The sequence below is a fragment of the Carex rostrata genome, chromosome 11 (assembly GCF_964058835.1).
Source record: "Carex rostrata chromosome 11, lpCarRost1.2, whole genome shotgun sequence".
Classification (NCBI taxonomy): Eukaryota; Viridiplantae; Streptophyta; class Magnoliopsida; order Poales; family Cyperaceae; genus Carex; species Carex rostrata.
In genome coordinates, this window is record NC_135928.1 from 5,336,510 (window position 1) to 5,364,017 (window position 27,508).

The 27,508-nt window shown below is 33.2% G+C and overlaps 2 protein-coding genes across 2 annotated transcripts; one reads left to right on the forward strand and one right to left on the reverse strand.

Annotated features, from left to right (window-relative positions):
• Positions 1-7,125: 7,125 nt before the first annotated feature.
• LOC144562254 (GDSL esterase/lipase At2g40250-like) lies at positions 7,126-8,803 on the reverse strand. The gene is made up of 3 exons (XM_078311443.1): positions 8,009-8,803; positions 7,607-7,907; positions 7,126-7,428 (listed from the first exon to the last, which is right to left on the reverse strand). The coding sequence occupies exons 1-3, from the start codon at positions 8,609-8,611 to the stop codon at positions 7,235-7,237; spliced, it is 1,098 nt and encodes a 365-aa protein (XP_078167569.1). The 5' UTR covers positions 8,612-8,803; the 3' UTR covers positions 7,126-7,234.
• An 8,566-nt stretch (positions 8,804-17,369) lies between these two features.
• On the forward strand, positions 17,370-26,227 carry CYP97B3 (cytochrome P450, family 97, subfamily B, polypeptide 3). The gene is made up of 14 exons (XM_078310588.1): positions 17,370-17,606; positions 17,973-18,153; positions 19,454-19,561; positions 19,952-20,036; positions 20,708-20,931; positions 21,437-21,610; positions 22,389-22,436; positions 22,780-22,839; positions 22,929-23,015; positions 23,101-23,189; positions 23,645-23,736; positions 23,960-24,021; positions 24,319-24,468; positions 25,779-26,227. The coding sequence occupies exons 1-14, from the start codon at positions 17,476-17,478 to the stop codon at positions 25,992-25,994; spliced, it is 1,707 nt and encodes a 568-aa protein (XP_078166714.1). The 5' UTR covers positions 17,370-17,475; the 3' UTR covers positions 25,995-26,227.
• The last annotated feature ends 1,281 nt before the right edge of the window (positions 26,228-27,508 follow it).

The following is a 27,508-nucleotide window of genomic DNA, read 5'->3' on the forward strand; positions in this document are numbered from 1 at the left end:
ATGATAATTGAGTGCATTTTTACTTAATTTTGTAATAATAATAATAAAACTATTTTAAATATAATATATCACCATTTTTGGACAAATCATCAAAAATTCGTACAATCTATAATATATTTGACAATTCTAAATTGGTCTAAATACAATGATTTGTCTAAATTGGATAATTCTAAATTGGTACATTTCTAAATTGGTCTAAATACAATTCTATATTTTAAATTGGTCTAAATACACAAATATTACAATATACTACAATTTTTGGTAACTTATACCCAACTAAAGTACTTAATAAAATAATTAAATAACAAATTTTAACTAAAACAAAATTACCTTTTTACCACTGTAGGTGCGCGCCTCTACCTTGGGACGGATCTGGAATGGTAAAAAAATCAGTGCGCAATGGGCTATATGCGTCTAGGGTTCAAAACTCAGACCCAGTACACGGACGGATCGGTGCGTATACTGGGTACACGAACGGATCGGTTCCCAAACTCAGTACGCGCACTGATTCGTCCACGTATTGGCTCTGAGTTCCAATTGGGGATCCATCTACACACTCAGTATGAGATCGTAGTGAAATCTGAATTCGGAATAAACGGGTGGTAATGATTTAATTTTGATTTATTAGAGTGGTAAGAAAAAAAAATTTCGGGATTTTGACAAGCCTCAAATGCATATATATTTGGCTAGGGTTTCGGATACAAAGCAATTTTTCTTGCTTTTATAATACTTTTAGAGTGAGTCTATGGTACTATGCATATTACGATTTGGCACCGTGCTACGGCTCTATATTCGAGTTTTCGAATCCTAACGGTCGATCCAAACCGTTCATCTTGTTCTCCATATTAATATGTGTTTGGAGACCAAATTTTACATTTTTTAATTTTTTTTACTATTTTTTTAGATATTTAGAAAATCACTTGATCTGAAAATTCTGGACCATCCAAAAACACTGATTTTCAATAAATTTCAAAAAATAGTAAAAAAATTTCAAAAAATGTAAAACTTGGTCTCCAAACACATATTAATATGGAGAACAAGATGAACGGTTCGGATCGACCGTTAGAATTTGAAAACTCTAATATAGAGCCGTAGCACGGTGCCAAATCGTAATATGCATAGTACCATAGATTCACTCATACTTTTACCTTTATTTTAGTTCAGACTCCTTCATAATTAAAATTACTGCCTAGATTTGTGTTGATTAGTTTTTTAACCGTATATAGTCAACTTTTATGTAATAGTGTGACTCTATTTTTTCATTTCTGAGATGTCTGTATATTTATTTTCAATTGAATCCCAGACAATAAGGAGGCCACATGTTCCAAATATCTACTCCCTAGGTAACTACATTTCGGGAATTTTTTATTCATAATAATTATAAAATTAAGATGTACAAAAACAGAAAGAGTATCTCGTTTTCAACTAATATAGTAAGATCATAATCAGTGAGAACGATCCACTTATTTAATCGAAGGCATTGGTCAAGATTCATTTTTTTATTTTATTTTTTAAAACGGTTGAAATTTGTAATACTGGTACCACATTTATTCAACTATTTATGGATCGGAAGCATTGATCAAGATTCGTAAATATAGATCATTTATGGATCTTGATCAATGCCTCTGATCCATAAATAGTTGGATCATTCTCATTGCCTACGATCTTACTATATTGATTGAAAACAAGATATTCTTTCTATATTTATAAATCTGAATTTTATAATTACTATGAATAAAAAATTTGCCTACATTTCTCAATTATTTTTTGTGCAACTGTCCAACTATCCAAGCATGCTTAATTATATATATGTAGTTTATTCGAGATCATTGAAAAATAAACTTCACCCTTTACTTTGAGGAAGAGACAAATTGCATAAATAGTCAAATCCAATAATTCAGATCAAAACATTATAAATATATTAGGTACCTTTCACCATATATCTTAGACAACTATGGGTACATATATATTTTTAGGAAAATTATGAGTCAGGTTTCTATTTCATTAATCGGGTAACATTATTTATTTAGAATTTTGAGTAAGAACTCAACTATGAGCATATTTTAAACTGCTTATATCCCTCATCAGGTGTTAAAGTTAAACATCTTTCGTCTTTATGCTTACTTAACGTTCGCTCTTTCTCTAAACTGTTTCTTTAATTGTTATCAAAACCCCAATTTTCTCCGATAACATGGAGTCCAATTCTTTTTACTTGTAACTTAATATTTCTCAAAAAAAATATATACCTAATATCTTACGAAATAGTTAATTGCAGGATCAGTACGTTGTACTGTCTCTAATGTTATCATCATTTCATAAGTACTAAAATTTGCACATAATTAAACGACATATCAAATGACATTAAATTGAAAGAGCAAAAATGGACCAGATCAAAAGCCCCTTTTATTTAATTGACATTCGATTAAACGATCTTTCATAATTTTTCAAGGCATTCTTTAGTATACGCGTACAGCCTATTACAAATCATGGACAACATGTATAGGTTTATAATATTTTTTAATTGGGAGATACCACTCAAAAACTATGAAATTACGTATTTACCATTCAAATTTTTGTAATTACATATTTACCATTTAAAAACCTAATAACTCACATATTTACCCAATATAATTTTAGTATATATCAAATATACCCAAAACTCAGATTAATTATGTTTAATTTTCTTAAAGTTATAATTAATCAATAATTAACTTAGCACACTCTCTTTCTTTCCTTAGAACCGTTCTCCTTTATACCCAAATAAAATATTAAAAATAGATATTCCAAATTGAGTCAGTAACAAAACACAAATTCTCAAACTCAATTATTACTTTGATAACAGTTACGATATCAGCATCAAATTCAACTGAAAAAGTTGAAGTGATTACCTTGATTTTAGACAATCAAGTTGGTGTTGGAATCCTTATATCAAGTATACTACCCCTTCTCTCCGAGTTTAAGTGGGAGAGACGAGATGAGGAGAGAGTTTAAGTAAAAATGGGAAGTTACGTCAAAAAAGGCGGGAGAAAAATCTGTGTGCAAAAGAGGAAGGGGACAAAGAAGGACAAGAGACTAAATAACTTATTAATTATATTTTATATAATCTTAAATTTAATTAATCTCATTTTTTGATTAATTGGGTAAATATGTGAGTTATTAGATTTTTAGATGGTAAATACATAATTTTAGAAATTTGGACGGTAAATACGTAATTTCACAGTTTTTGAGTGGTATATATGAAATTCTCCCTTTTTAATTTGTTGTCCTTTATCATATAAACAGGGCATGTTGTCGAAAAGAAGCAGTCATATATCCTTTTTTAAGACAATCTTTTGTATACGTAGGACCTAGAATTTTTTTTTAAAAACCATAAATAAGAAATAATATTTTATCAAGCCAACTTGATTGCTTTTTTTTTTACAAAACACATAAGAATCAAAATGACATTTCGGTACTGAAATTTTTTTTTTCTTCAGGACTGAAATGTTATTTCGGTCCGAAGTGTTTTCACAAGTTTAACCATAATTTTTTATTGAAATTTGTGAAAATGTCTAGGACCAAAGTGGCATTTCGGTCCCCAAAAAAAAATTCCGGACCAAAATGACATTTCGGTTCTTATGATTTTTGTAAAAACCAAAGCAATCAAGTTGGTTTGATAAAATATTATTTTTTATTTATGGTTTTTAAAAAAAATTCTAGGGCCTATTACAAATTATGGAGAACATGTATAGGTTCATAAAAAAAAAAAAAAAAATACGTGCTAATCATAACTTGTTCTTTGTTTGATCTTTGATTGGTCTTTATCCGTTTATTTTGAAAGTGATTTGTTATGTAATGCCGTCCTCAATATTGCTGATTTAATGATTTAATTAAATAAATACATCATAGAGAAACAGTTTGTTACCCGCCCTTATTCCTCAGATAATATTTTTGTTTCATCGAATTTCAAGGAACAAAACTAACCAACAAAGCAATTAATAGACAATAAATAATTTAGTTGCCGGAAGTGGGAGAAAGTTTTATAGGTGGGTAAGAAAAAAAAAAAGTCAGCACATGGTAGATTTACTCATTGCAGGTCAATTGTCATTTATTTTAATTTTTGTCAAAATTTTAGTAAATAATGTACTTTATTATTTTTTAAAGCAAACTATAAAGATAATTTAAAATTATCACCCGAATTTTCAGAAGTGGCAGGTTCAAATTCCTCATATCTTTCATGCTTCATCATGCATCATATTTTATATCTCTCTTTACAAAGTTCAAATGGCCGATCATAGTCTCTTAACAAGATTTCATATAAAATATACTTGCAGACTAAATTTAGCATTTTAAAAAAAAATTTGTTTACTAATATTTTTAGAACCACAAATCACTGTTTTAAGATTCGGACCAATCCAGTCTGAAATAAAATGCACGAAGCTTCTTGTAATTAGGGCCCTACTTTATTTTTCGCAATCGCTATTGAACACATATTTTTTTTCTTCCTTTTTTGTGTGTTGCTCCTGTGGCTTTAGGAGTCGCAGGAAGAACGTAATTCAATCGCACTAGAGTGAGCCTCGCTTTGCTTCAGCAAGATGAATGAGCTCTGAAAACATAGACAGCTCACAGTTCTATCTCATATTCTCTGACTATGATCTTAGGGGTATCAATATTTATACACATACTCGTATAAAATTAATTTTACTTATATTTTACCTTTATCTGTACCATAAGATAACATGTAATAAAATGTATAATGAATAATTATTGAATAAATGATAACTTATGTAATTTAATCTAAAAATATAAGAAATGAAAAAAATATTAAATACATCATGCACATAATATCATAAAATATAAGAATTATAATTTTTGAACCCATTATTTCAAAGAAAATAAATTATTAATTAAATAAAACGAAATAAACTGTTATATAAATTAATTGTGTCATGAATTACTAATTAAAAAACTATATAGAATATTGGATAAATGATTTTTATCATAAACTACTAAGTCCAGGTACCGTGTCCGTGTGACATTGATAGTATCTGTCACTAACTTCAAAATTTATCATATAGATTTTAAATGACAAATCGAAACAGTTCAACATGATTTATATCGTAAGTGATGTGCATGCATGTAAAATTTATAATTTTTCGATGTTTTTCAATACCAAGTCAAGTGGTAAAAAATGATAAAAAAATAAATATATTAAAATTAACATTAAAAACTATCACATTTAACCGCTTGACTTAATATTAAATAAGTTCGAAAAATTACAAATTTTATATGTAAGTGCACCACTCATAAAGTAGATCGGTTTAAATAGTTTGAATTCATCATTTGAACTCTAGGAATACAATGGTTGGAAAGCCAATGACAAGGGTAGTTCTAAAAAAAATGAAAGCAGATTTGTATTTTTCTTTTCTTGAGGATATGAATAAAAATTTCGGATAAAAATGCTCTGCGAGTAATCAATTGTAAAAGATAGGTTATGATTTGGTATTGGTTTCTCTCCACATCTGGTCGGGCCTTGCAGGACTTGAATAGATTTGGGCTGACATGGGCTCAAATTAGACGACTTTGAGAAATAAAATAGATCAAGTTCAGGGATCATCATTAACAAAGGAATCCTAATGAAATTTATTTAATTAAAAATTTCCTTCCTCCAGTTATTTGGAGTTGGGAGCAACATGCTTGATTTCTAATGAAATTGGTGGAATTATACTCACTTTTTCAAAAAAAAAATTAACAAAGGAATCCTTTACTTGAGACGAGAGCACAAGAGAGCCTATTAAGCTGAGGAAGAAGAGTGAGACTATGGGACTACCCGTAATGTAGATTGTAGGGGTGCAAAATGATCGGATACAAATCGGATAGTTTATTTTTCGGATACGTATGGATACGGATCGGATATTAAATATTTGTAGATATATACATAAATATTTTCATAATATATATTAAACTATATAGTATATGAGGAGGGATCAAGTTACCACAACTATTTTTTATATTTTCAAAGTCCAAATCGTCGATCCAAACCGTTAGATGTGATCTCTACAATAAAATGTGCTTGGAGACTTTTACATTTTTTGAATTTTTTTTTACTATTTATTAAGATGGGTACAAAATTCAATAGTCTGAATTTGACTAGTTTTTGTACCCATCTTAATAAATAGTAGAAAAATTCAAAAAAATGTAAAATTTGGTCTCCAAGCACATTTTATTGTAGATATCACATCTAACAGTTTGGATCAACAATTTGGACTTTGAAAATATAGAAAATGGTTGTGATAACTTGTTGTAACTCAAAAATTGGTGTAACTTGATCTCTCCTCATAGTATATATTTACTATTTGGATACGGATGATTAAAAATCAAAATCATATATGTATCCGTATCCGCACGGATATTCAGATATCTGATATCCGTATCAAATTTTCGGATACTAATCTGGATATGGTCGGATATTATCTGATTCATTTGCACTCCTAAAATTGATCCGTACTACAAATTAATATTTTCGTATTCAAAATTTAAATAATCAATCTGAACTATTCAACATAATTTTCATATGAAAATGTACCTAAATGTTACATCTTTTAGAATTTATTTATTGTATGTTTAGATGAATTGTTTTCCACCTATCTAAAACAAATAGTAAAAAAATTATAAAAAATATAAAATTTGATCATATTTATATGGACATCATATTGGATTGTTTGGATTTTAAAAATATTGTTTGGATTTTAGAAATAGATATTGATCCGATGGAAGACTACACAAGAGTTCCTGACAATAAGCAAAATAAACTGATCGGCGACCTCGCATTTCTGACCCGAACTCAGGGTCGGGAATGCTCATTTTTTTGTTCACCTAAATTTCTTCTCTATACAAGTTCCCATGATGCTAACAATCCTCCTTCCCGTCACAGAAATCTAAACCAAACATTTTTTTGAACTAACATTACAAACTTACAGATACTAGTTCTTCTGTTTAATTTCTTACAAATGTAATCTGTTCTCTTGCACATTAAAAAATAATGATTTTTTTTTAAGATAAACGGAAGCTACAGTAAAAGCCGATTTTATGGCCCCATTTGCATTTCCTTGTAAATAAAAGAATAAATTTACACTTTTAGTTAGTGTATATTTCCAGTTTGTACAAAAGAATCAAAATATTTTTGTGGTGCAATAAAGTTGTAAAATTTACAGAGCTATACTACAGAGTACAGACTACAGAGCTAATGGCATGACTAGTTTGCCAACATAGCATGCACAACTTTCATGACATCTTCCGCAACGACTTTGTATGTGGCCTGCGTACCATGAACAGAATCAAAGAACATGTACTGGGAAGGATTTGAGCACATCAAGTCTAGGGAGTTGCATAGTGGCCCCATTTCTACCAACCCTGAACCGCAACAGCCCCTTTTTGTTTCAGTAAATCCTGAAAGGAGAAAGAAACACAAATGAGTAATTTGAAAAATTTATCTCTGGCAAGTATCAATGTCTTTACTACTATACCATTACATTTCCCAATCAGCACAATACATTGGTCACAAAGATCCACAGTCAGAAATAAAATGAAATAATTTGAAGGATACACAATGGTCATTTCGATTTACCGTATTTTTTAGGATTGTTAGACATGTCAAGGAGACGGTTATAGTTATCGAGATAAACAACTCTAGTTCTTTCCTTAGAATTGAACTTCATCAGAAGCTCTTGGATCATCTGCTGAAGCTTTTTGTTATAGCTTGCTGCCGCATTGTTTTGATCTTGAATGCACTTGTTGGGGAATCGAGCAGCTGGCATGCCCGGAATTATGCTTTTCTTCAAAGACTCAAGGGTCAATTGTATCGGTAAACATCCTATTGGTGGTAGACCTGTCACGAGAAAATTCCTTGCTCCCAATTCATACAATTGCTGTGGAATTAATACAAGATTTGATATAAGCCCATTGTGAATTTATGACTAAACATAATAATTTTGTTATGTTAAGCTAACTGTAATAGGATTCATAATACCTGAAGGAAGGCCTTATGTCGGTCAAGGAGGAATGCATGGTATTGTGGTAGTGTATATCTAGTCCGCCTGTCCAAGAAAAGATTGTAGCTAATCATTATGTCATTTGATCCTACGCTGGTAATAAACAGAGATTTCTTGAGGAATTCGTGTGTTTCTGCCTCTCCTTTCAAAGCAGTCATGTTGCCGACATATAACCTTAACTCCTCGACTTGTTGAGCAAGTGTATGTACATTGAACCTGGTAGCTGTCTCATCATCCAAACCAGTCCCGGCCGATGCAAAGCACACACCAAAATCATTGGCTGTGACTTTGTGCCCGGCATAGGGCGGGAGTGAGTCAGAGAGATTTAGTGCTGATACGACGTAGTCAGGGACAAGTTTTCCATCAGAGAAACGGCCAGTTGCTTTCTTGTTAAAGAACGCTTCACCATATGGTGGGAAGTTGGCCTTGACCACTGTTACCAGCTTATTGTTGTTACCAGTATCAACAGTCGAGTCGCCAAAGACAAACACGGCTGGGACATCATATGTTGGGGCTTCTTTAGCTTTAGAGAATACAAACAGAGTGAGCAGTAGAGCTATGCAAGTAACCAAATTAGCCATACCAAATTTAATTTATTGTGCCTTTATTTACTTGAATTGGATTGTGCTACAAATACAGTGGAGTGTTATAATAAAGAGGAGCTTGTAGGCAGTTACTTGGTGACATATATATAGTTAATTGCCGTTTGTTTTAATCAGTTGTTAATTAGAAGTTTGTTGGGCACACAGACACAGTTTTTATCTTAATTCTTCTCCTGTTCGAAGACTATATAACAAGATTAACCATAAATGGAGAGGAACTAATTAACTATTTTTGTTGAATGCATCTGCATGCTTAATTAATTCATGAGAAATTAAGTTAATTAAACTTGGGAAGGAGTAGGAGCAGGAGACAGACGATGGTTACCAACCTTCCTTTCCATATCTGGCCTAGCTAGATAGTGGCTTTAATAAATTGTTACATAAACTAACTAATTACTGCAGGAACGTTGGTACCAGAATCTGCCAAATCGCACAATTTCAGGAATACAACAGGTGGGTTGGATTATCGATCGGTTCCTGTTAGAATCGAAGGGAGACGTGCCGTTTTCCATCCGACCAGTTCTTCGATCGCCCCGGCCCAAATTTATATCTATCGTGCACGAAAACTCACTGATATTATTTACCCAAATTCGTAACAGATTCATTCACGCACTACAAGTATAACGGAAGCGGGATGAAACATTCGCTTTATTTTTATTTTTATTTTTATTTTTATTTTGATAAAAGTGATGGACCATCGATTTCTTATAAAAGAAATCTACAATGTCATAAGAATCGGTATCAAACCTCTGATTCCCTTTATGATTTGTGCACGCCGTTTTAATATTCACATGAATTAAGTGCATAGGAATTATGAAGTAAATTAGACGGTTTAGAGCATGCATCCATCGGACATACGTCACACACCTGCTTTTTCAAGTATTAATTACTATAATTCCTCGGTTTAATTCTGTGAAGGAATTAGAAAATAAATGAGTCGAAGCATTTCAATTAGTTGAATTTTATTACGATCATTAGAGAATGAAAAGGATATAAGCAATTTATTCAAATAACTTATTAGTATAAATATTTTTGGGATGCTAACATGAGGTGCTGGAATTTTTTTTATAGTTAATTGAAAGTAGATTATAGTTCCAATCTAGTTCAATCTGAGCCATTAATTTCAATCATCATATATATAATCAATATGCCGATTCCAATTTATATCAAATTTGTTGTTTTGACACGTTTATACCAAGTATATATAAACACTGGAATCCAGGAATGCTAAAAGGAGGTATAATTTCGAAGACAATTTAATGGTCATTTTTAATATAAATGGCTAGGATTTGGTGTGTTAAAACTTAAAAGTAACGAGTTCAATATTACATGCAGTGTTAAATTAAATTTATCTTGAAAATTAAGGTCTTTCTTCAATTAGTACAAAGAAAAATAATTTGCTAGAAAAAGGATAATAAAGTGATATAACTTTTGTGCTTGGCCGGAATTTAGAAATCATTTCTATACCGAATGTCCAGTGGCTTCTTAATTATGGAATTGGATTGGGTAAATGGATTATTAATTGTATATATATCATAAAGATACCAAATTGGTTCATCTCGTTAGGAGGATGTACTTAGGTTTAAAGATAGAATATTGGTGACTTGTTAGGCTTGTTAGGGGCTCTAATTTGAAGGGAAAGGATTCTTTTTTTTTTTTAACAACGACTAACTTATAATGCTTGTTAGGGACTCCCTAATAGTATTATCGGAATTTCATCTCCTTAGCTATCTTCATAATATGCACGTAGATGTTATAATCTGTTAACGGTTTTGATTAAAAGATAAAATTTCAGATTGAATATCAGTCTTCCGATCAAATATTCTAATTCTATACATCTTTTTTTATGTTTTTTACGTATAGAAGTCTAAATTTATTTAGATACATACCAGTTGAAAAATCATAAAGGTCAAATAATTATGTTTTATTTAGAAATCAAACAATTACATCTCATCTAGAGATGAAATACTTATATCTCGGGAAAGGAGAAACAGTTTCCCACCTTAATCTATGTACCGTTCTATGCCCAAGCCAACTCATAAAATATATATAATTATAAGTGCAGAATACAATACCTGATTCTATAACGTTGGTCATGGAATCCTCAAGTGTGAAGAGCCGTCTCCGTGAGCACGAGACAAGTCTTCAATAACAAGAAGCCCTTCTCGCCGCTACGTCGTATAATCGTGGATTAAGTCTTCTAAGACAACAAGATGTGCCCTTAAGAAATCATCTCCAATTTTTCTAATGGATTTCTCTTCTTAGTTCTTTGATAATGGAAGAAAGGAGAAGACTCTCAGATTCTGTCTAAAATAATTGTTGTTCAAAAATCTGAGTTGTTCATTATTTTGTGCTTTGGGGACCTATTCTTATATAAGGGGGTGCACTACTAGATTATGCGTGGGCTGCACAGATTCTCTGAATAGGCAATTTTTTGAATTTGCAAATATCATAATTAGTCCATCAATAATTTGATATTTGCCTAAATTGTTCTACACATTTATGGACCACACCTTATTGAATACATAGATTGCCTAATATCTTAATTTCATATTAGATCATTAATTGTGGCAATCATATATGATAGTAATTTATCAATAATTATATTACATATATGCTCAACGTTGAATATATGATTCAACAAACTCTCACTTGAGCAATATGTCATACTGTCACACCCCGCGGCCACGGGTCGCAACAGTCCCCCGCCGTAAGCATACAACGCCGTGTATGCTTACAAGGCAATTAACAATTCAAACAAAACAACAAGTAATATAAAGCAAGTTTCTAATATATGATCAGAGTACACAGTCTGGTCAGAATATAATACAACAAAAGTATCTCATCCGAATACCAACCATGAGGCCTATCCTAAAACTATACAACAAAATATATCTAGGGTCATAAGATGGTAAACTACTAAGGCCTACTACTCGCGTGCCTCTCCGGAATCAGTCGCACCAGTACCTGTACAATAGCCCAAAGGGTGGTGGTGAGAATAAATTCTCAGTGCGAATTTGCCACAGTTTAGACTATTGGACTTGCAATCAAACTCCATATTAAAAAATGAAACCCAAACCAAAACAGTTCAAACAGATATATATTCATAAATAACAGAATGCCAATGCTCGACAACAATTAATCCAATTTGAACCACAGTTAACGGAATTTCCAAGATGAATTTCAAACACAACATATATTTTGGCTTAACTCGATTCATTAGGGCTTGTAGCAACTACAGATGTTCTTTCGAGCTGGACCCTTTATCAAACCCACATTTGTAGGGTTACTGACACCTACACATGGCCCACCGAGCTGGACCCTTTATCTGACACCCATCTGCAATTGCTTGGCTTAACCGTTTATTAAGGTCTGGTTCAAGTCACATAAAGAAAATCCTCTTTAGAATCGTTTCCAATATTTGTAATATTCAATTGACCTTCCAAATGCATTAACACGTAGGAGAATGCCATCGAGCCATAGACGTTACACACTAGTCACCCACGATTCCAATTCACACATCATAACATAATCACCCTCCCTCGTCCCAACCGGTACTGGGAAACATTGAGGGTCGTTCACCTAAGGCCATTAGGATCCTGGGAATCAAAGCCAGCATACAGCCCGACTTTGCAAATTCATTGGATCCAAGTGCTTAACTTTGTAAATCCATTCACGTACATATCAAATCGTGGTGACTTTCAATCAAATCAGATCATAATAGATCGACACAACCTACAACCATACCAGCATTCAAATCACTCAAGTCACATCAATTCGAGTTTAATTTGATTAGGCTATGCAAATGCTTTACACAATTCAATGATGCAATCAATGATATTCAACATGACAAACGAATACACAGTTTAATTCCTGAAAATAAAGTATCAAACAAGTCCAAGAATCCCGCACCTGAATACGACGAGCGTACCGCTTAATTAAGGATCGGACGTCTCGAATTGCCTTGCAACGTCTTTCTCGACCGAGCCTACACCTATATTACACGTATACTAGGTTTCGAGAGGTTTACTCGAGTTACTTCTAGGGCTTATACCTTCTTTAATCAATTCCTATGCTTTTGGTATCAATTCTTTTGATTTCTCTTTTCTTACCAACAATCTCATACATTTACCTCTAGGTCCTCTTGACCATATACAATTCCAATTAGGTAGCAATCCATTCACCGTTTCACTACTTTGGTGCTCGGAACAATTTAATTTACCGATTGGTTAAACCCTAATTTGGTCAAAACCTCAAATTAACCGTTAAACATTCTAGAAATTCAAGATCAAGGGGCAACCCTACCGATTACAAGTCTAATTGGTTGGGTTAAACAAATCAATTCACGATTGTGCCCGATTTCAGTTTTGGCACGAAACCCTAGAAATCAGAATCCACAAATCGGAAGGAAATCGGGAAAGAATCGGTAAACAAATGGTCAAAGAAGCTCAAGGAGCTAGTTTACAAGCAATTCGAACTCAAATCTCGGGTTTAAAACGAAAACCTGAGAAATCGAGAAATTGAGAAATCTAAGATTTTAGAAAGAAACAGAAAGAGAAAGAAATACCGAATAGGAGAGCTAGGAGAGATCCACGGGCGCTTACTCGGTTCCAGCTTTGATTTCTCGCAACAATCGGGGGCTTGAGAGGGAAAGGAAGCTCTCACGCTCTTTTTCTTCTCTCTTGGCGAAAATCACAAAATAATGGGGAAAGGGGCGGAGGGGAAGAGAGAAAGAAAGAAATTTTGGGCTTTTATGAAAAGATACCCTGAGTGCGGACGCACTCAATTCAGTGCGGGTCGGCCACCCGCACTCAGCACTTAGAACATATTTTCAGCAGTTGAAAATACACAGAAATATACACAAGTGCGGACGCACTCATTTTCAGTGCGGGTCAATCACCCGCACTCAACACTTAGCAGAATTTCGACAGCTTGGAAAACACATAAAAGAATACCCCAGTGCGGACGCACTCAGTACTTAGTCAAATTTTCATGAAAATGGCACTGAACAAGGAAATGTTTGAGCGTAATGCGGACACACTCAATTTCACTGCAGGTCGGTCACCCGCACTCAGTCCTTAGACGGATTTTGGAAAGAAATTCAATCAACACAGAAGAATACTCCAGTGCGTACGCACTCAGTAGTTAGTCTCATTCTGGAAAATTCAGTCAATACAAAATTTCTCAGTGCGGACGCACTGAGAAGAAATTCAGAAAACAACTCAAGAAAAATAGAATCCAGTGCGGGTCAGTCACCCGCACTCACCACCAGTGCGGATGCACTGGACCTATAAAGGTTCAGAACTTTGAAATTTCGACTCAGTTTCGATTCACACTTAGCTTACTTATTTAGGGGAACCTTAATTAAGGTTTAAACTTCCATTTTGTTAGCACGATTTTCGATTCTTGCCTTTAAATCATTAAAAATTAATTGTGAAAGTTTCGTAACGTAACACATACTATTTTAATTATGTATTACCAACATGCTATTATCCTTATGTTTTACCAAACCAATTATGTCCATTAATTACATTAGCAAAGAACTAAAATAGCTTTTGTCACATTTCTTTCAGTCGTAACTAAACCATCAATAATCACAGTATTAATATAACTAAATAACATGATTAATGATGTAGATATGTAGCATAGAAATTACACGCAATTGTAATTTTCTCATGCCAATTTCTAACTAGGTCTCCCACTTAAAATCTTGAAACTGAATTTTATAAACTTGTTATGAAATGCATAACCAAATAAGTCATTTGAAAAACACATTCAAAATTAAGATCAAATTAAAATAGAGACAGAATGGAAACAATAGCCCTTTTGCATAACGATGTATATAACATAAAACTTGTTCAATGTCACAAATTATATATCCATAATTACAATAAGTAAATAGAACATCATACAAATAACAGATTCTCACTAAAACTGAATTTTTCTAACATAAATTATACTTGTATGAGCAACATGCTCTTCAAACTTGTTAGATGGTAATCATTTAGTAAGTGGATCCGCTAACATGGAGTGTGTCCTTATATGTTCTATGGATAACTGAACATTTTGTACTCTTTCTTTACAATCAAAAACTTCATGTCAATGTACTTAAACTTTAACGAACTTCGGTTGTTATTTGCGTATAACACGGCTGAATTGTTGTCATAAAAAAATTTAGTAGTCCCTCAATAGATTCCATTATACGCAACCTATTGACAAAATTGCGTAGTCATGCATACACCATGATTTGATGCCTCATGACATTCAATGAATTATGCAGCCATTGTGGAAGATGTTATAAGTAACTGTTTAGCACTTTTTTATGAAATAACTCCTCCAGCTAACATAAAGATGTAACCGGATGTAGATTTCATGCTATATTGATATCCTCCAAAATCAAAGTCGGTATACCCAATGACCTCTAGCTTGTCCAACCTCTAATACGTGAGTATGTGATATTTTGTTCGCTTTAGTATCATAAGACCTGTTTGGCTGTTTTCTAATGATCTAGATCTAGGTTTGATAAGTATCGACCCAATATACCAGTGATGAACACACCCACCACACCTACTCTTTACATGAAAATTGTATCATATTTCTTTCGATTTTTTAGATATCATTTAAGGAATATTATTTGTGTGTAAATGTCATTTAATATGTTATGTGTAAATGTCATTTAATATGTTATTTAATAAAAGTTATTTATGTGTAGATATTATTTAAGAAATGTTATTTGTTCTTAATATAATTTTTTATAAAAATATGTTATTTTATATAATTTTTTTAATTTTTTATAATATATTTTTGTTACAATGTACATACACAATAATAGTGTTATAATTATTTGTATAGGGATATTTATACAAAAACTAACAATTGTTAATATCTATAATGTTTGATATTTATAGCTTCAGTGCTTATTATATTCCAAACACATTGTTTTTTTCCAATAATTATTTGATCGTGCAATGATTAATAATAACATTTACACAATCAAGTATTTATACATCACCTGTGGGTATTTAAAGTTTTATGAGTAAATATTTATAAGGAAAATGGACCTCTGTAGACTGGAGTAAAATTTCAGTGCAAACTTAGCTTATCTTAGATAGCGAACTGTACGCTTTTTAAAGTAATCTAACGCATCAAAAATCGCAAGTAAAAATCATGAAGGCCAGGCCCTCTTTAATTTACTTTTTAAAATAGTTGATTTGAACCGTTCAATCTATATAAAAATGTGTTTAGAAAACAAATTTTACATTTTTTTTAGAAACTTTACTATCATTTTATTTTTGATAGGTAAAAAAAGGTATGAATCTAGAAGTTTATGGACCATTCAAAAATATGGATTTTTACAACCTATTTAAAAAAATAGTAAAATAATTCTAAAACAGATGAATAGTAAAATTTGATCTCCAAGTACCTTTTCATATGAATATCACGTTGAAACGATTTTAACCAACTATTTGAAATCTGAAAACATATGACTAGTGGCGAAGATATTAATAACATATGGGGTCAAATGGAATGGCTCTCTTAGTTACACTGTACCCCGACCCGAGTTTCCATGTCTGTTTTTATCTGCCCGCAACCCGTCCAATGCAACTTGAAGGTATTGACCCCTATTTATTTTCAATTATTTTGTGTATATACATTATTTTGTGTATAGTTTAGAATAAAATGCTATGTGTCATTGTAAAATTGAATGTTTATTTGTAGTATAAAATTTTTATATGATTGATTTTCATTCGTTTGATTCTCATAGTTTGAAGGTTTGATTTCGCTTCTGAGAAGACTCTTCATAAAGCATCATAGCCCAACTATTAGGAGTAGAACCAGTGTTCTTAAACTTATCAAGTTTTTTATGAATTTAACTTCAAAATCTATCAAATTAAAAATCGTTGAAATCAATCTTTAACTCATTATAGGTTAAAATGTAAAATTTATAAATTAATTTATTATAAAAATAAAGCAGTAAAATAAATTTTAATACATTTAATTTCTTTGATATATTTACTTAATAGATGAAACGGTCCGCATCTAAAACTCAAAAATAACTTAGTAGTTCGAGGACCAGGGGGCCATTGCATATCTGAGATATCTCATATTTTGCGTGACCAACGTGTCCGGTGCCATTCGGGGACAGCGCGGGGCCAGTATTATTTGAGCTTTCAGATTCGTGCAGAACGTATTTGAACGGTTGAGATTTTTCAAAGTCACGCAAAATATGAGATATCTCAGAGGATGTGCATATGGTCTCAGGGCCCCTCGGTCGGTCGGCCTCTAGAAGAACTTTTATGATAAAGGTGGACGTTGTGCAAGATAAATAGATAAGAGTGAGTCTATGGTACTATGCATATTACAATTTGGCACTGTGTTATGACTTTATATTTGACTTTTCAAATTCTAACGGTCGATCCGAACCGTTCATCTTGTTCTCCATATTAATATGTGTTTGAAGACCAAATTTTACATTTTTTTTAATTTTTTTACTATTTTTTTAGATATTTAGAAAATTACTTGATCTGAAAATTCTGGACCATCCAAAAACAGTGATTTTCAATAAATTTTAAAAATAGTAAAAAAAATTTTAAAAAATGTAAAATTTGGTCTCCAAACACATATTAATATGAAGAACAAGATGAGCGGTTCGGATCGGCCGTTAAGATTTGAAAACTCGAATATAGAGCCGTAACACAGTGCCAAATCGTAATATGCATAGTACCATAGACTCACTCAATAGATAATACATAACATTTGTTTATTCAGAAGGCGCAGATGACTATACAACAGAAATAGAATAGACTAGATTTGTTTCCACTTCCACTTGAATTCAAGTTTCCATGAATTCTTCAGCGACAGTACTTCAGCTTCCAACGGCCTTGGGTGGGCGAGGCCGCCCAGGCCCAGCTCTCCATTTCGGACAAGCTGGACCCATCTCCTCTCCAGTTCGTAGTAACCTTACCTGCATTAGGTGCGCTTTTCTTCAATTCCCTGCTTCCATTTTCTTCCTTTTACCGCTTCAGGAACCCCAATTACTAATTTTGTTTTCATTTTACCCAATAAATTGGTTCTGGTTCACTTCACCCACCTTAGCTTAGCTGTTAGATAATTTTACCCAATTAATAGGTAAGCTACCATATTATTTATCACTAACTGTTACTGCCGGTATGGACCCGTAAATAAATTCTACATACATCAAATCTAGATTTAATTTACTCACTGTACAACTAAGCAATGGAATGCTCAAACAAAAGTACACAAAAGAGTAAAAAGATGGTCAAATTTATACATTTTTTGTTACTGGACTGAACATTATAACCCATTGATCATGCCATAGGTGTCAATCTACGAGTGTGGACAAACAAAAAGAAAAGAGGAACATAATAGACAAAGCAAGTAATCTTCTCACGAATTTATTGAGTGGGGGTAGTATTGGAAATATGCCCATTGCTGAAGGAGCTGTGACTGACCTGTTTGACCGGCCTCTCTTCTTCTCTCTCTATGATTGGTTTATTGAGGTTTGTCTCATCTATTTGTATTTCACGGTCCTGCAAATTGTATTTGTTTTAAGCACAGCCCAAGTTATTAAATTTGAAAATACCATCTTGCATTTCATGCATTTAGAGTAGTGTGTGCAACTTTCTGGGTTCGTAGAAAGCTATAACCAAATTTTGGAAGTCAAACCTTCCATAAACCTCCAACGATCTGTACTAAATGGCATATACATTTTTACATAAAACTAATCTCTCTTTTTTTTCATGTTATCAGCTGTACCTCCAATATTTCAGTGTATTTGAAAAGAAATGTTGTGATTTCATTGCAAGTACCATGAAATGCTGAGTGTAATCTTGGAAAAATTGTCTATGAATAACCCGAAACTACCTCCAGTTAAGCCTCAATTACCCTCCACGGTGCAGTTAAGCATAATTATAACTCTATCATGCAATTGTGCCGCATTTAATTCTATTTAAGTCATACCTAACCCAATTGGCCTTGTGAGGCTTAATTAGGCTGTTCGACAAGCTTTTATTCTCCTCTCTTTGATTTCGGTTAGTTGAAATACTGATCTCTTTATTTCTCCCCTGGCTTGTGAGTGCTTGTAGTGTCTCATCCTATTTTACCTGATTGATTTGACTTGCCATTTAAGCGACTTATTGTACTTTGAACTTTGATAATTTTTCTTCTGGTGAAAATAATATCCAGTAGTATTTTGTACATGTGAAAATAACATCTAATATATCTAAGGTTTGCGGACTGGATATTACTTTTCTTGTAGTATTTACTAATACAACTAAATCATTAGGCTAGGGTGATTACAAATGTGTGTTCTATTAAATGTTCAGAAGGATGCAGCTTATCCTAAATGTCCTGTGTTTCTCTTAAGGAGTGCCCCACTTGAACTAAGATCCATCCATTCAGGCCTTTGGGCAATTGACTTTGCTTAACTGAGCATGCTTTCTGCAGTTAACCTGCTTCTTAATAGGTGACCTTTGCCAGTAAAGTAGAATTCTCGTGCAATGTTCAAATTCTCTATTTTTTTAGATGACATTAATACAATTTTCATCATATAATTAGGACGTAAGCTAAAGTTGAGCTAAGACCATTAAATCAAGGCCTCATAATATTTTAGTGGTCTTTCTCTGGCTTTGACTTACCTTTCAATTTGGCTGCTGTTGCAACTAGCACCCAGAAATGATGATTTCAAGTAACCCCAGAGATGATGAGTGCCATTTACAATTACAGTATATTATTGATTCTTATTACAAAAATTTTAATTATCCACGTTTCTCAAAGTACTTTGTGTAAATAAATTTGTAGCATGGCTCTGTTTATAAGCTTGCTTTCGGGCCTAAATCATTTGTTGTGGTGTCAGACCCAATTGTGGCAAGGTATATACTGCGCGAGAATGCATTTTCCTATGACAAGGTTTGTTTAATGATTAAATTTTCATTTTGCAAATCAGAATCACTCTTTCTTTTATGTATTATTTGGGAGAAATTTATAAAAAGGTCCTGTTGAGCCAAAATATTTATTCCGTGTAAAACCCTCCTTTTTTCCTTGGTCAAGCACTGAATTTAATTCAGTATATAATACCTAAGTCTGAATGCTTCTATTTTGCCACCACTGAGAAACCTGGAGTCTTATGTATAAATGGCGAGCTATGTGTGATCTGGAAAGAAATGCTTTTACCCAAATACTTGTTCCCATGGTGGTTACCTGGGGACATCATTTGGAGGTCTGTGATAGATTAAATAGGCTAATAACTGAATTTGCCATCTTTTGTGCGATTATGTCTCGTACTCTCTTGTATAACAGGGAGTTCTTGCCGAGATCCTCAAACCTATAATGGGCAAAGGTCTCATCCCAGCTGACCTTGACACCTGGAAACAAAGAAGAAGAGGTTTAACACTTCCATATACCATATTTTTGCATCCTATAACACCAATAGTTGCAATTTCTTTCACTACCAACCAGTTTGGGTAGCCGAAATGGTTCTCGTACCATGTTACTGATTTTGACTTTTCTTGGGCCACATTTTGGTGCTTAAGCATCAGCAACTAATTATTAAGCAGATTTAGAGGAAATAACAAGGGATCAACTTGTACTAGCCAAACTTCTGAATTTTTGTAGTAGGGGCCGATGCTACTGCATTTCTGAGCTGTACTTAGGTTTTGGAATGGTTCTGGTTGCCTTGTTTTTATTTATGTAAAATAAGATCTGGTTAGGATAGAACCCATGCCAGTGGCTCCAAGGTACCTGACACAGTAATGTAGCTTAGTTGACAATTATGGTTGGATTTGGATACACATTAGAGTTTGGACAATGTAATACATTTTTATATGAACAATGGTGGGGCAATTGAGTCTTTAGGCCTTTCACTTTGGTAAAAAAATAAAATAAGGTGTTTAGAATGTTGGCTCCAAGTCAATCCAGGTTGACTTTCAAAATTGTTTAGGATAAATTTATTTGATGCTACCAAAGAGCAAGGAAAAAGGAAAATGGAAATAAGAAAGTCAGAAAGGTCATTTTACTGGTTATAACCTGATCAGTGATATACTCTACTGTTTGCAGTTATTACACCTGCGTTCCATTCTTTATTTCTCGAAGCCATGGTGAACGTGTTCACCAAATGCACCGAGAGAACGATTTCAAAATTTGAAACTGTTACAGAGAGAGAAAAAGAAATCGAACTGGATTTAGAAGCTGAGTTTTCAAACTTGGCACTCGACATAATTGGTTTAGGTGTGTTTAATTATGATTTTGGCTCAGTAACAAAGGAATCTCCTGTCATCAAGGTTCGGGCTTAATTTTAAATATTAATTCATTTTTCCAGTTATTTGTCTGGATGAGTAATGAGTATGGAAATTCCAGATAAAATATTAGAGAAAGACATCATACAGGCATTTGTTGTATGGTACTTTCCATAGATGGATCCAAATTTAAAAGAGTTTATTTGTACATATGCCCTGTATGCTTTTTCCATGTATAAAGAAATCTCAACCCAAGAACATAAAAGTGCCCTATAAAATGTTGAAGTTGAGGTCATACTGGTAAATAACTGATCTATGTTATCTTACCAGCATTGGCTCTTACTGGTATGCTTTTAAATCCAATATGATATTTTATGGATCTCAGTAATGCCCGGTTATGAATAGCATGATATGCATTCAGCTGCCTGCTTATGCCATACTGGTCATTAGCCCTGCAGCTTATAGCTGGATTTTACAAGTTGCTTACAATATGGAGCCCAATTTTTGGTGTACTTGTTATTCACCATTTTTTTTCTATTCTGATCATCAGGCAGTGTATGGAACACTTTTTGAAGCAGAACACAGATCGACCTTTTATATACCCTATTGGAATCTCCCTTTGGCAAGGTGGATCGTACCAAGGCAACGCAAGTTTCAGGCTGATTTGAAGGTGATAAACGACTGCCTTGATGAACTCATAAAAAATGCAAAGGAGACAAGACAGGTACAGTACACATGGTAATATTTATTGTAAAAGGATTTGAAATGATTTGTAGAAAGTTTCTGAGAAGAGGGGTGGTAAGTTACTTTAAGCGCCCAAGGTACTTATGGTTTCTCAAAATCTCCAGTATCATTTCAGCAATGCTAGACGAAAGTAATAAGTAACCACTCTGAATCTTCTGTGGTCTGAAACACAGCCACACATGTAACCTTCTGAATTAGGTTATATATTTCTCGAGTGGTTGCTTGAATTAAGGAAATTTAGGATTTTCCTTTTAGAGACCCATCAATAGAAGTGCTACCTTTGGAGGCTGCATTGGCTTTGTTTCCTGTAATACAGTGGTCCCATCAAGGTCCATTGAAAACTAAAATGCAAATAAGATAATTTATATTCCTACTAGAAGTCTAGAACATCCCTAGCAAATGACCAGTACTTCATGAGACCTGTTATGAATTTCAGTACCTTTTGTAAGCAAGGATCTGAGAAGAAATATTATGAGTTCAAGCTTGTAATCAGCTAGGAAAATTCGAACCTTTCACATGTTTTTCAAGAGCAGTACCATACCTTGTGGTCTCAAGCTTGTTACCGCCTACAGGCACAAATTTTCTGAGCTGAAATTCTCTGATGAAATTATAATAGATTAATTGGATGACAGGTTTTTAATTTTAAATTTCCAATGTGACCGTTTGTTTAAAGCATTATCTTTTTATTTTTATTTTTCTCCTGTGTGTGTGTGTGTGGGTGGGTGTGTTTCATTAAGCCCAGTAAATGCCTTTTGTAGGAAGCTGATGTGGAAAAGCTTCAACAGAGAGACTATTCTTCTTTAGAGGTACTTTAGTTTCTTCGCATTTTCTTCTATTTAGAATTTTGCATCTGTTTTAATGGTTTCTAATAGAAATCGGGGATGCCCCACTTTTATCGGGAAAAATAAAAAAAAATAAAACTTTTGCATCTGGAATCCAATGTGATAAATAACTTATGATGGTGAATTTACTTTTTCATTTTTTTCCACCTGACAATCACTGAAAAAGTAGCCTTCTTTTGTTTAGAACATTTTTGCATATGATTGTAGCACTTTCTGGTGAGGTCTGTTGTCTTATTAGTTCTTATCAAATATTTATTAGTTTAGAACTGATTTGCTTAATATTGTTGGTTTTTGACTAAGTTCATAGGATGCGAGCTTGTTGAGGTTCCTTGTAGACATGAGAGGTGTTGATGTGGATGATCGTCAGGTGAATTGAAGAACCTTCATTCCAATTTCTCTTTTTTTAGTAGGAAGAAAACCTTTATTTTTCTGAAATCTGAACTATGTGATGAGCAGCTGCGGGATGATCTCATGACGATGCTTATAGCTGGGCATGAAACTACTGCTGCTGTTCTTACGTGGTCAATTTTTCTTCTTGCCCAGGTAACATTTTTGTGGGAAATTTCTGTGGAACTACGGGCCCTGTAATTTTATTATTTTTTATTTTTTTATTTGTTGTATCATGCAGAATCCTTCCAAGATGAGAAAAGCACAAGCTGAGGTTGATTCAGTGCTCGGCGGGAAAAGGTTTACCATGGAAAGCATCAGGGAACTTGAGTAGGTTAATTCATCTCCTCGCTTTTATGGTGTGCATATAATTTAACTTTCACATGCTTTATGACAATGGCTTTATAATCCTCTCCCCATGCTTTTATGTTGTGTATGTGGGAAGACTTCTTTTTGTAAAGCTTCGCAGTGGCTGCGAAGTCAGGAAGACTTAGTGATGTTTCCTGCCCTGGTTAAATTATATAACTCAGATCTGCCTGTTCCCAGTGAAAACATTTATATCAGCCAATTTACCCCCAAAAGAAATGGACAAATATGAATCCATCATTTTGGAAAATACAGGGCTCATTGATGCATTAGTATGGTAAGCAGTGGGGGGTTTTGATATCCACCTTAAAGCATGCTTAGTGCCTAGTCTGCCTGAGCTGGAAATGAATGGTACAAAAGGAAGGAGCTTGTTTAGAGTATCTGAGTATTACATAAGTCCAAAAATATGTCTTTTCTAGGTACATACGATTGATAATTGTTGAAGCTCTCCGGCTGTATCCACAACCACCTCTACTAATTAGGCGGGCATTGAAGCGTGATAAATTACCGGGTATTTTATTTTCAACCATTCCAAATTATCTAGAACTTTGCCTTTTGAGTTGTCTTTTCCTGCTAAAAAACAAACAGGAATTTAAATCTGCTTCAGTGCTGAACTGATTTGTTGTGGTACTGTTGGGCATTGATGAAAATTTGATTATCTTGTTTGCTATCGAACATGGAGGAGTTTATTAATTGGAAGTTTCTAAACAGAAACAAATCTGTTGATTTCATAGGAGGATACAAAGGGGATGAAGAAGGATATGAGATTCCAACTGGCACAGACATTTTCATTTCTGTTAGTTATTAATTTTTTCTCTTTCTTTTCTTTGAAAAAATTCTCATGTGTTCCCGTATCCCCAAGATGTCCAAAAATTGATGCATAAACACTATAACATGAAAGATGTAACGGGTGACTACTTTATTTTAAAAGACCCAAAGTATCCTTTACTTGAATTATATAGCTACAAATGAGCAGCCAAGATTGTTTCTCCATAATCTTATGAATGACATAGGAAGTTGCACAGATGATATTCTTGCTCCTCTTCTGTTGTGTTGATTTTATCTGGAACTGTTTTTCCTTTTATCTTTCTAGGTATATAACTTGCACAGGTCACCTTACTTTTGGGATAAACCCAATGAGTTTGAGCCAGAGAGATTTTTGGTACCAAAGACGAATGAAGGGATAGACGGTTGGGCAGGTTTTGATCCAGCTAGAAGCCCAGGAGCAATGTACCCAAATGAGGTATATTTAACAGCATTATTTTAAGAACTGCACCCGTTATAAGTGTGTCTGCACATAAGACCAACATTTTTTGCATTTGCGATTGAAATCGTCATTTTTATGTTTCTTTGCTCATCACATCATGAACTCCTTAAAAGTGTATGTGAGACTGAAAATCAGCAAACAACATTTTCTGGCATTGCATGTTGAACTTCATGAAAGTTTATTTTGAATCAGTTGAAACTTTATCAACCATATAATAACAATCGAACACAATGTATATATATAAACAATTAAGAAAGGCAACTGCTTCTTACTCCTTAATTAAATGCTTGATGGATAAGCCTCACTGTGTCGTCACTGTCGTCACCATGATTACGTCAAGTGAATTTCCTTGAAATTCATTACTCAAATATTTAAACTTCCTCCAATTGAGATCTTATATTGAGGTTCTCAAAATGGTATTTGTATGCAAACCACTGAGGTTATAATTGTCGTGAATATAGAATGTTCCTGTCATATGCAACTGCTCATCCATAACTAAGGTTAACACATTGAGCAAGCCTCATTTTTTCTAAAGTATTATCCATCATAGAGGTATCGACGCTATGCTTACCAAATAGTGTAATTTAAAGATTGGATGGTTCTGGATCCAAGAGGTGTTTCGACAATTGTAGTCCTAGAATTATTAAACCTGGTGAACTGCTATGATATTTGAGGTTTTAGAAATTGATTTCTAGTAGTGCTAACATAGTCACCTTTTCTTCCATCCTTTTTTTTCCCCTTTTAAAGCACTAGCTAAACAGCCTGCTATGAAATTAAATAGACCAAATTTTGTGAAGAGTTGCAAAAAATACGTAGAGCAAGAAAATAGGAGGAAATAAATACTGTAAAAGAAAAAAAAGAAACACAACGGCTCAAGGAACACAAGTCAATATTTCACCCATAACCCTACTAAGCTAGTAATTTTGCCTGATAAATATCCAATTTCCCTGGTAAGGCTGTTGAAGGTTCTACAACTAGATAGTCATGTTTGTTTGGCTAGCTGTGTGCCCAGTGCTTCTGTCTATTAACCACCACAATCCCATCAGTAAGTGTGCTGCTGTTGGCTATGGTACGGTTAGGATGATAGCTTATAGCATTCCAGATGGTAAGTAACATTTGAAGGATTTCAACACTCAAGAGGAACAAAAGTGTATATATGTTGAATATACCGGTTGAGAAGTTGCAAAAATGACCATCAGAATCACACCCCATGCCATGATGCCATGTAATTTGCATTTACCATTATATATATTTATGAAAGCTGATTTGATTATTCATTGTTGCAGATAATTGCCGATTTTGCATTCTTGCCTTTCGGAGGTGGGCCTCGCAAATGTGTGGGGGACCAATTTGCACTTTTGGAGTCGACAATTGCACTTGCAATGTTGTTGAAGAAGTTTGATGTAGAATTGAGAGGCTCAGCAGATGATGTGAAATTGGTCACAGGTGCGACAATTCACACTGAAAATGGACTTTGGTGTAAAATGAAGAGGAGAGCTTGATCGAGAGCATTTTTTTTATATATGTATACAGAAAGAGTTGAAAATATGAACTTACTATTCACATGCAATTTAGATGACTCCAATTGACTGTTGAGTTGATCATTGCATGGGAGGGGCGTGCAAACCTTTTTTACACGAGTTAAAATTTAGACAGCCCATGAAATTTAGATAGCTTAATTTGTAATAATTACGGTGTCATAACTGGATTGGTTGATGAGATGTACTTTTCCTCACTTGCATGGGTCATCAAACATATTTGTATAGGCTAAAATTTAGGAATTTGATAACAGTATCCGTGGCACGGTACCCGCATCATAATTATCACAACTACCATAATTATATGGGGACCATAAAAATTTCAGTACTAATTTTCTTCTTAAGTATTATTACATATATAATGAAATATTTATACCTACGAGTGACCAATTTTTACGTAAATAATTATTTCTCCAATCAAATCTCCCAAATGTATCCGTACCATAAATACACACGAGGACTAGTCAAATTACATGGAGAATCAAATATATCAAAATGAATGTAAAGGACATATATTGAATGTAAAGGACATATATTGAATGTTATTTGTCATTTTGATATATTTGAATCATAAATATAATCATAATTCTAAAAATATCAACAAACACTATATAGAAATGCATTATAGAAGAATTATGTCCTCCAGTTCCCAATTTGGATTCTGAAGGACATAATTCTTCTATAATGCATTTCTATAGAGTGTTTGTTGATATTTTTAGAATTATGATTATATTTATCAAGCTTCTAAATAGCGTTTATAGCGGTGTAGCGGGGAGACAAAAAAAAAAGCTTTAGCGAATAGCGGAGCTATAGCGAAAGCTATTATAAATAGCGTTTTTTTATTTCAAAAATTATATTTTATATTTCTACTAATAGTAAAAAGAGTGATGCTTCTATGGACATAAGGGCCTATTTGTAAAATGAATATATTTTTATTTTCAAAGTTCAAACAGCCGATCCGAACCGTTCATCTTGTTCTCCATATTAATATATCTTTGGAGACCAAATTTTACATTTTTCTGAATTTATTTACTATTTATTAAGATGGGTATAAAAAATATCAAATTCAGACCATTGAATTTTGTACCCATCTTAATAAATAGTAAAAAAAATCAGAAAAATGTAAAATTTGGTCTCCAAGTACATATTAATATGGAGAACAAGATGAATGGTTCGGATCGACTGTTTGAACTTTAAAAATAAAAATATGTTCATTTTACAAATAGGTCCTTATGTCCATAGAAGGCTTTGCCTAGTAAAAATGTCTCATCAAGAAAAAAATATCAAATTAATTAAGAAGTTCTAATATTATTCATATTAAACCAATACAAAGTTCAAATTGTCATTCAAAATATCCCTAATTCAAAAACTATCGATATATTTTATATTCAAAATATACCACTACCATATATTAATGCATGATACAAAATTTAATTGATATAGTGGTATAGCCCGCACATGTTCCATTGTATTGATAT

Bases quoted from the DNA above. Each gene is read 5' to 3' on its own strand.
- LOC144562254 (XM_078311443.1), bottom strand. From the start codon at position 8,611: ATGGCTAATTTGGTTACTTGCATAGCTCTACTGCTCACTCTGTTTGTA. The intron at 7,908-8,008 runs GTATTATGAATC...TTAATTCCACAG, and splicing joins GACATAAGGCCTTCCTTCAG to CAATTGTATGAATTGGGAGC. The intron at 7,429-7,606 runs GTAAATCGAAAT...TTCTCCTTTCAG, and splicing joins TAACAATCCTAAAAAATACG to GATTTACTGAAACAAAAAGG.
- CYP97B3 (XM_078310588.1), top strand. From the start codon at position 17,476: ATGAATTCTTCAGCGACAGTACTTCAGCTTCCAACGGCCTTGGGTGGG. The intron at 17,607-17,972 runs GTGCGCTTTTCT...ATCATGCCATAG, and splicing joins AGTAACCTTACCTGCATTAG to GTGTCAATCTACGAGTGTGG. The intron at 20,932-21,436 runs GTTCGGGCTTAA...TCTGATCATCAG, and splicing joins AGGAATCTCCTGTCATCAAG to GCAGTGTATGGAACACTTTT.